Below are 10,394 nucleotides of genomic sequence, written 5' to 3'. Positions count from 1 at the left end.
GCGAAGAAGACATCTGAACGCAACTTTGTGGAACTAGGTACAGTTTGCAGAGCTGTCTGGTACCGTGAGCAACGTGACTTTGAAGTGGCCGTTGCTCAGATAGTGATTATTGATTGGATGGAGTACATGCACTCTTAAGTTTTGTCAGAGACAAATTGGTCTTGTTTCAAATTAGCCTACCTATAAAGTGCTACTGTTAAAAACCGCCAAACTGATCCAAACAACCCATTTTACGCCAAACAAATTTTAACCCGCTCAATCTGGCAACACTGCAGACAAGAGTCCAGGATGTTTGAATTCACTGTAATGAGGGTTTCAGCGGTTCAGCTACAAGCCTGAAAAAGTTTCCGGAAACTGTAGCTCAAACCTTGTAGGTGTGAAAATGTCAAAAAAATACAGGAAGTTCAGCCATCACAATGCAAATTTTTATCAGCTTCTGAAGAATCCGTGTATGGTTCATTCTTTGATTATTTAGTTTCAAAACCAAAAGAAAAGTTGTGTAATAAGACCACTGCTGATGAAAATGTGTTTTAACAACTGATGATGCAGGATTTAATGAATAAGTTTGCTTCACTCAAAAAAACAAAACAACTGACAAACATGGTTTGGCAGCTATTTTTAATTAGCACTTAATAATCCAGTTTACAGTGATTTTACAGCAAGTTATAAAATTATATTCTTAGGGCTGATAGTGATAGGGCCAACATTGATATAATGTCAAAATATATTTGATACGAAAATGTCACAGTATGACTAAATTGAACATAAAATACTGGTGGTATAAATTACATCAGGAAGAAACATTTGTGTAATCATAACTTTTAATGTCTAATTTTGTTAGTCTTTAAATACAAATAATATATCACAACATGTTTCTACTAAGAAAAATGTCATAATTGCCCAGCACTGTATTCGTTTAAAGTGATTTAAAACCAATGATCATTATGTCCAAAAAACAAATCTTGTATACGCGTAAATCATTTAAAAAAAAAAAACCTGAAACATCCAGCAGTCGAACAGAAAGACAAAGAAGCTTTCCAAATATTATTTATAATATAAAAAAATGTTGGAATTGCAAATGAAAATTTTTTAAACATGTTTTCAAACTTCAGGATCAAACAAATGTCACACAATTCTCAAAAATTTTAACAACAAAGAATATTTTTATCCCAGAAAGTAAATTGAAAACATTAATACATTTTAACACAGGGGAGTTCCTGCCTTGCATTCAGACTTTTATTTTGTGTGGTAAGTTTTGACAGTTTAAAGAATGTGTCTGTATGTTTTAAAGCCTTTCCTTCCTTCAGTTTAAAAGTTACAGTAACTTAAAGTCTGAATACAGCAGGTTATCAAGTGTTTTATTTCATTAATGACACACAATCTCAGTATTTCACAAGATAAAAATAGTTGACCTACAGTTTATATTCATTATCATATAAAAAAGAAAAGAGTATTACATCAATATTTACATACAGCAATATGTGTAACCTTTTAAATAAACAGCTTATATGGAGCAGTGAGTGAGAACAGTTATATTAGAAAATGGAATAAGGGTAGTTGGCACGATGTCACTGCTAACGAGCATCAGACTGATTTTGTCTTTAAAAAACAACAATTTAACACCAATGACCTGAGATCGACCCGCTTTTCCTTCAACACTGAAAATCATTAACCACGTTAATTAATGGGACTCTGAAGTTTGATTTTGGAAGTCACAACTTTATCTAATTAAAGTCTACCTGTAATACCAGCAAACATTTAAAGTTCCTTTTTAATTGTAATTAAAACATGTTTTCCTGTTTACAACGTCGGCATTTATCTTCCATAAACTCTTATCACTGATATACTGACAAGTGTAGAAGTTGTTGTAATGTAAAGGTGACTTAAAGGACTGCAGAGGAAAAATCTTAACACTAATTTGTGTTTTAAAAGTAGTTTGTCATTTGTGTTATATTTTTATACTTTGCTACACAAAACAGGGAACAGACAGCAAACGCTCTGTTAGCTCAGTTTTTTTTAATGTCTGAGGGAGCTAATGTAGCAACGCTTCTTCTCCCTCGATCAGATGGACGTCATCGTCTGTTTAGCGTCCAGTGTAGATGAAATCTGAGGAGAGACCAAAAAAAAAATCTTTCATCTTTCATTGTGTCTGAATGCTGTAAAAGATTTTCTAGTATTATTAAAAATAAACAAGATGTTCTGATACATGTAGTATTTATATCATACTGTAAAGAGTTTTAAAACATAGAGCTAACAGCACCTCAAAAGCTCACTGATTCACAACTGTTGTTGAATTTCTCTTTGCTGGTTAGAGTAAGAAGTTCATTTAGTTCTGGTGGAGTTTTTAAAAAGTCTTACCACGGCAGTACTCGGGGTTGAAGTTTTCATAGATTGGGTAGAGAGGATTCTCCTGTTCACTTCGATGCTTCCTGGCTCTAAGGACATCCCGCACACACTGGTGCAGGAAGGCATACTGGCACTGCAACACACAAGGACATCAACAAGTCTTAGATTACAGCATGTCACTTTACATTCAACACTCAGTCATGTTTGGTCCACTTTTAACTTGTGTTTCAGTCCTATATTTAATGAACTTTTATCGCTGGTGTAGTACATACACACACACACACACACACACACACACACTGGCCTTTCAGCCCTACAGTCTTATGTGGCTGTACCTCAGTCTGGACCATATGTTGGCGGTGCAGCCGGAGGTTGAAGACACAGCCGTACAGGTCGATGGTTCCTTTGGAGTCCAGCTGCTGCAGAACCCGATCCAAGGCGATGAAGGTCCCTGTACGGCCAACACCAGCACTAAACACACACAGAGTCAGCTTTAAAGAGCAAATCCTCACATTGGAGAGAAAAATTAAAATACTATATTATATATTCATCAATCGTCAAACAAAGTCATCGTTTTAGCTCTTTAGCTTCGGTTTCCTCTCAGCCAATCAAGCGTCCACACACGCTCTGTCCTACCTGCAGTGTACGATGGTGGCTCCGGTGCTAGGTGATCGGTCCACGTAGTCCCGGACCGTCCTGACAAACTGGATCAGGGACTGGGTGCTCTCTGGGACTCCGTGATCGGGCCACACGGTGTAGTGGAAGTGACGCAGCATGCGAGGGTAACTGCGGCTGCTCTCCTGCCAAGAGTTAAATTTTTAGTTATACATCAATAAAAAGCTCTGAATGAAGTGTAGATTAACTAGCAGGAGAAAACATCTCTGTACAGTCAGAGATAATAAGCAGGTACCGAGATGATCTTGAACTCTCTGATGGTCCACTCCGGCAGGACGGACTCTGACAGCATATGAATGACCAGGTCACCGTAGTACAGAGGCTCTCGGTCTGCAGGCCAGTACTGATCACACTTCACCTGCAACACGTCAACACAACGACCAGCGTATGTTTTACTACTTCAGGAAGACTTTGTTCATTCTGCTCCCAGCCGTCTCTTTTCTTAACTGATTCAGGTTGTAAGTTACAATTATTAAGAAAAACATGCAGCTTTTCTGTTTCTGACATTTGAAAACATCACTATGGAATCTGGGAACTTTTGATAAGCATTCTGCACCATTATCCTTATTAATTTATAAAAGAGAATAAAAATAGCAGCAGCCTTTGTTAATATTTTAGAATACTTTATAGTAGTATATTTTCTACAGCAGAAACGATCAGTTGATCGACAGATTAATAGTTAAAGTGGGATTGGTCAATAAAACAATGATAAATATTGCTATGGAATTTTCCGCAATAACAATATAACCAATGTTTGATTTAATTCATTTGAATAATGAATGAATTATCTCTTAATTTTTCTATTGAAATGTTTATTTTGTTGCGAAAAAGAGGCCTGAAAAGACTCCTGCATATTTGTTAAACAGATTTTATCGTAGCAGTTTTGAATGTTATGCTTCAGATTCACTGTTTCGCATCAAGTGTTTGTTCTGACCATAAAGAAAAGTTTAAAACCACAATTAACCGTCTGGTTTCTTCAACTTCCACTCAGGAGCAAAAAAAAAACAGCCTTCAAACTTAAAACAAATAATGATTTGACATTTATCCTGATAATCGTCCATACCGAATGATGGTAAGTTTTTTGTTGCGATAACATTTTCGGCCATATCGCCCAGCCCCAATTAAAAGCAATTTTTCAAGAAAGAAAAACAACCATTTTCTAGTTTTAGCTTCCCAACGGTGACATACTGCTTTTCTTCGTCTGCACTCGACTGTTTTTGGGGGGTAAATCATCTTGAGCTTTATGGAAAAAGGTTTTTTTTATTTTGGTCCGGGGATTAAACAAACGTCCTCTGTCTATTAGATTTTAATATTTATAGTGTTCCCTCGAAACCCTGGAAAAGGTCACGAAAATCAAAAAGGGCACCATGAATGAATCTATATTAGATCTGGCAGGTGTTAAATATATTAGATATATATATAGACCAAACAAAAACACCAAAAATGTAACCGTAAGTGACTCACCCGCCCCTTCTCTACACACTGCGTCACCATCACCACATTGTAGACGCCGTGCTCCCACACCATCCGCCAGAAATCGTCCTTAGTGCCGGGCAGCGGCCCCTGGGTGGCGATGTACTCCCTGCGGTAGTTATTACCCTGCACACACAGAGCAGAGGGTTGTTAGTGTGAGCGTGAGCGCCTGTGTGTGGATGTTTAAGTGTGTGTGTGTGTGTACGCACAGGTACGTAGCTGGCGTTGATGTAGTCGGAGCAGGGGTCGTCCTCCAGATAGGACAGCTTCACTCGTGTAGAATCATCTAGAAAAAAAAACACTAATTATAACTTATTTCTTGTTTCAGTGTAGTTTGAACTTTTAATGCAATAATGTGGATCAAAGCTCAAAATGTTCTAGTGATCCAGCATCACTTTTGATTGTGAGGCTGTTATTTATTGGTTAAGATGCTTTAGTGAACTATTCACCATCAGAAAAGTCAGTGACACGTTTGATTTGCGTTTCTTTATTGCATTTTAATCAGTTATGAATCTGAGCTCATAGTTTCTGAAAGTTTCACCAAAAACCTCCCAGACGTCACTGATTAGCTGTGTGTCTGTTCTGTGATCAGCGCTCATAACTTACTGTAACCCAGAGGTAAAATGGGCAATAAATAGAATAAATAAAAGTTGCTAACTCACTAATGGAGAACGTCACTGTAACAAGGGGGGAAAAAAACTAAAATAAATGAGCACAGTTCAAACGCCTTTCGGCATTCAGACTTTAGAAAAGTTTTTTTTTTTTAAATCTGAGCAGGGCTTCAAGCTGGGATTGATGATGCTCAGACAGAATAAAAGAATAAGAAGGATGCTGCACTGTAATCCATATTATATTATTAGCTATATGTGGTATTGTTTTACTATTTTATTTAGTGGAGAACTTGTTAGTAGTTTGCAGCAGTATTTCTTTTTTATTTTATCATTTATATAATTTGTTTAAGAAATTGTTAAGTAACATGGAAGTTTACAAAAGTTCACATTGACACCATCCAATACAAGGGCATATTGTTATTATGGCAGTCTGAGTGTTAGTACACCCTAGCCAATAGTGTTTAGACCCGCCTCTCAGCCGTTTGCGCTAGTGGGAGGCAGGAAGTGACGCCAGTGCAGCTGAATCATCGTAGCGGCGCATTAATTATAAACTTTAAGTGTTTATTTGATTCTGTGACTTATGACTGTAACTAATAGTGAGAGAGTCTAATCCGGAGGGCATGTTCAAGCTAATGTGCCGATCCATTGCACCGCTAAGTTTGGTTTGTTCCGCTTGCCTATATGCTAATGTCCGCCATTTTGTGCCGCATTGTTGTCATTGTAAACGGCGCTTGCTGCCTTGAATCTACATGTTTATATAATCCAGCAAATAAATCTAAGTCAGAAACAGTCGTGGTTATTTGGAAAAGGTGCAATATATAAATGTATCTATATTAGAAGTTTAATAGACCTTGAGAGCCGCAACAGGTCGCTCAGAACTGCCACTGCAACTAACTGTTATAATTAATACACTGATTAAAATCTCTGATTAGGGCTGGATGATGTGACCTAAAATCAAAAACTCGATTACAATTAATGAACAATTATTTAGTTTTTTTGCCCTCAAAGATCACTGCCAAGGTTTGTACTGTAAATATGCTCAACTATTAAAGGTGGGATATTTTTGGGAACATGGGAAAATTACATTTGTTAGAGGTTCTGATTATTCGTCCAGCCCTAACTTTGAATATAAAATACTGAAAAATATCACATTTTTTCCAAAGCCCAAGTTGATGTTTTTTTTCTTATTATTGTAAGTGAGAATATTTTAAAATGTTAAATGTGAAGTGAGAGTTCAGCCGTGACTCACACAGAAGAGGGAGAAACGGCCATGATTCATTTTACTACGGGAGTGTGGGCATAATTAGAGCTGCTGTTGTAAATGCGTCACCTCAAGTTATTGATCACATTTTTCTGTTCGTATAGAAACACTGGCTGTAGTTACACACCACTGACACTTCAGTACTTTATTTAAATAGCGAGCGATGAACAGCTCTAAAAATAAACACACAGACTGTCACTGATATGATTGACTGCAAACTCCTAAATTTGATTTTAAAACTGTTAGTTTATGGAAATAATTTAAACGTTATTAAACTGATTTTGCAAACTAATGAAGGAAACAATAGATGTTATCATTATCAATTTGTTATAAAAATAATTTTAGCATTGGTAAAGTAGACAAATATGTCTGGATATTACATTACAATAAATTTCACATGAAAGGACGCACGGCGTGTCAGGGAAGGCAAATTAACTCAAACACATCATGCTACAACCTTTTTGCTACTTAATAATAAAGGAAAAGTTGCAAGGTTCTCATTTTCCAAGACTAATCTAAAAGAAAAGTCTGTTTGATGTTAAATAATTTACTTGGATAGTTTGCTGAGTTCCCCATGTGCTCTGGTGAAGGGTTGCACTTTCTTAATGTATGAAACAACCAAAGCAGGCCCCACTAATCGCCCACTACAACCTGAAAATGAGCAGTGCGTGTTTTGGTTGTTTGATAAACTGATCACCAGAGCACACAGTGAACCAGCTGCCCGTAAACACACAGCTCAGAGCATCCAGATCTCTATCCAGATAAATAAATCTGTGTGCTCGAGTTTGAGGGTAGAGATGCACCGATCGGTTTAAGACAAATTCTTTGATTCCAGCTTCTTTAATGGGAATATCGTCTTTACTAGGGTGACCAGACGTCCCCTATTCCCGGGGACAGTCCCCGGTTTTGGTGGGCTGTACCCAGAAATGTCCCCGTTTGTGTAGCTGTGTGCTAATCATAGACTGTATAAGCTGTTAACAGACTTGAATTCAGATTTTACGTGGCCATAAAGAATTGGACAGCAGAGCACACTGGTGTTGTGCCGAAAAGTGATCGCAGAAAACAGATTGCCATCCGCGGGAGCGCGCTCAGCATGTTAAAGCTGTATTGTTCAGTCTTTCTAACTGCAGCTGCTTTTATCTGGATCAAACAGACATAATGTCTTAATAAACATCACTTTATGTCCGTGGTAACAGCAAATATGTATTTGTGATACGTTTCTTCTAACGGAATAATCACATTGTTGCTAAATAAGTGTTTGCAGTTCATAGAGTATTCAGGCGTGACATTTACGTGATTAAAGGCAATAAGAGAAGCCTGTTGTTGCCGATGGATTATGTGTTTGGTAGGCCTATGTCTAATATCCTTGCTGCTGAGTTATATATAAAATAAAGACATGATCACTTTTGCAGTTATCCTTCTGACTCTAGATTAATTAACTTGCTGGTTACCAACCAATCCAGTGCTTTTTACCTGTTGAATTACCTTTAAATGGCCAAAACAACCCAGAACATGCAGTATTTCACTTGTCTGAAAGGTGGATTCTGTTTCAAAATGACTTGATTTAATTCAGAAGTTATATTTGACAGATTATAAAACTGAATATCTTTTGAGTTGTGGACATTTGAGGACGTCCTCTTGGGCTTTGGGAAACACTGACTGACATTTTATAGACCATACAACTGATCGATTAATTGAGGAGATAATCAACAGGAATTAATGAAAATAATCGTTGGTTGCAGCCCTCCTGTCACATTTACACGCAGGTGAACTACTGAGTTGACGTTAACCGCGGTGTGCTGTCAGGAGGTGCAGTGACTTAAACAAACGGTAAGTCAGGAAGGTAAATAAAATTATAAAAAGTTACTTGTTAAAAGGTCCATTAGCTGCAACACTAAATTGTAACTAGCAAGTTGTAGCAGTTATAACCCTGGTCATGTTTGCTCAAGCGGAACTAAACACGCCATGACGTTCGGCTTTATTCGGCCAAAACCATAACCGAAAATGCAATTCAAGTAATAGCACGACCTGATATCCAGGTAGACGTGATTTTAAAGATCGTTGATCTTGCCAGCCCCTTTTAACAAGCGCACCAAGAAGTGGTAATCCCTCGTTCACTCATTCACTAGTTCCTTTATAATAGAAACTCAGATTTCACACATGTATGAATCATCAACATCGTCTGTCCTCGCTGAGCTGTAAAAAGTGGTGCACGCCACGGACTGAGGATTGACTATTCTGATAATTGTTTCAGTTTCATTCATCAATCAAAACATAAAAAGAAGACTGAGGGGAAAGACAAACAAGTTAAAAAAGAAAAAGATATTTAAGGAAGTTAAATTTACACTCTTTAAATGATCCACAACTCACCTTCTGCTGCAGCACAAAACATCATCTGCATGTTTAGTTTGTAGTTATTAATTTTTTTATTACCTCGACCCTGAGACTGGTACATCACTGTCGCCATGGGAACAGGCGCCGTCTCGTTAATTAAAGCTTTTAACAATGTCGTCATTGTAATGATTTTCAAATTAATTGGTCTATTTTTTCCCTCACTGGGGGACTCGATGGCAGGAGGGTTTCTCGTTAACTTTTTACCCTGTGTTTAAAATTTTTTATTTGTTGCTGCAGCAGAGACGATTAATAAAAGCCTTAAATCTCTCTCTCACACACACAGTCACGCAGCGGTACTAACATGGCAGGATGTTATTGTAGCGGTTCTTTCCTCGGTTCTCCGGCACTCTGGCGACGTCCATCGTCTGGTTGCGTCCCACATCCTTCAGATCCTTCACAAACATAAATGATTCATTCACAGTCTGAAGTATTTCTTCCTCACAAAACCCCCTTTTACATTTAACACATGAAGCCAAACTTCTCTGGTGTTACATGTTGTCTGAACAGCAGCAAAAGCCCAAATTAGTTCAAATGAGCCGAACCTAACATCTGCAACAGTCAAATGCAACATGCACATAAATGCAGCAGGAATATAAATCCAGAAACATCAGATATAAAAAGAGAAATTTTACTTTTGGCTGATACTTAAATATTCTTACTTAAAGGCAGGACTTCCACTTGCAGTGGAGTATTTCCACAGTGTAGTATTAGTACTTTTACAGTCTACCCCCCAGTTTCCTGATCTGACAATAGCCGTGTTTCCATCAACGTTTTTTAATGCACATTTTGAAGTATGGCATTAAAAAAGGTTAGTGAAACGGCTAAAATATTTTTTTAAATTCTTAATTTCGCAGTTTTTACGCTCACTTGAGGTGGTTTTTGCCTTTGTCGAAAAAGAGTAAGGGCCTGATTTACTAACATCCCGAATAAAGAGGACTAAACTGTGTGTGCATTCTAAAATATTGCACGTGTAATTTTAGTACCTGTTATGGGTGATTTACTAAGAATTATTGTGTAGATGACAATTCTTATGGTTCTAATGGTTTTCGCCATGGAGAGTCGGGAGGGAAAGCAGCCACCGTGTAAAAACCTTGGTTTGTTTCCTTCAGTGCGTCCCGAGTGTGGAAATCGTCTGTACCTGCGCATCCTGCCTGAGACTGCACTAAGTACTTGGGACAGCACACCTGAAAAACTGCTTTGGGAAACCCCAGCAGAAACAGATGCAGTATGCTGCAATGACCCAGACGCGAGGAAATGCCAGCAGATCGTGCTTCATCCAGCCAGAGGGAACGACCACAGACCGTCCTCAGTGTGCCCGGTCGCTCCGAGATATCCTGTCCCTGTCCGCCCCGACGCCCCGTTCCCTCTCCAAGACCTACAAAGGGTTGTGTCGCTGTTGTGAACAGTTGGTGATCGTTCCCTCTGGCTGGATGAATTTCACGCCTGATCCTTGCTGTACTGCAGCTGGGGGCTCTCCGCAGCGCCACGCAACTTTCTAAATTCCTCCATCTGACGGAGAAAAGAAGTCCGGTCGAAACAAAATTTGCTTCACTGGCATGAATGTTAAAACAACAGTATCGGCAAAGCTAAAGGAAAATACAAAACAAATTCTATTCATATATTTCATCGAATAA

General features: G+C 38.2%; 1 protein-coding gene across 1 annotated transcript in view; it reads right to left on the bottom strand.

Annotated features, from left to right (window-relative positions):
* Positions 1 to 601: 601 nt before the first annotated feature.
* Positions 602 to 10,394, bottom strand: part of ptprb (protein tyrosine phosphatase receptor type b) — a 65,422-nt gene continuing 55,629 nt past the window's right edge. Inside the window, exons 34-41 of the mRNA XM_046038876.1 lie at positions 9,062 to 9,152; positions 4,704 to 4,780; positions 4,486 to 4,620; positions 3,257 to 3,379; positions 2,983 to 3,146; positions 2,682 to 2,817; positions 2,359 to 2,479; positions 602 to 2,106 (exon numbers count right to left, since the gene is read on the bottom strand). Of these exons, the coding sequence (XP_045894832.1) occupies positions 2,084 to 2,106; positions 2,359 to 2,479; positions 2,682 to 2,817; positions 2,983 to 3,146; positions 3,257 to 3,379; positions 4,486 to 4,620; positions 4,704 to 4,780; positions 9,062 to 9,152 (870 nt within the window). The 3' untranslated portion in view covers positions 602 to 2,083. The remainder of the gene's footprint in view (positions 2,107 to 2,358; positions 2,480 to 2,681; positions 2,818 to 2,982; positions 3,147 to 3,256; positions 3,380 to 4,485; positions 4,621 to 4,703; positions 4,781 to 9,061; positions 9,153 to 10,394) is intronic.

Source organism: Micropterus dolomieu, linkage group LG23, assembly GCF_021292245.1.
Source record: "Micropterus dolomieu isolate WLL.071019.BEF.003 ecotype Adirondacks linkage group LG23, ASM2129224v1, whole genome shotgun sequence".
Taxonomy (NCBI): domain Eukaryota; kingdom Metazoa; phylum Chordata; class Actinopteri; order Centrarchiformes; family Centrarchidae; genus Micropterus; species Micropterus dolomieu.
Note: the sequence above shows the minus strand (reverse complement) of the source record. Positions and strands in the feature narration are given on the sequence as shown.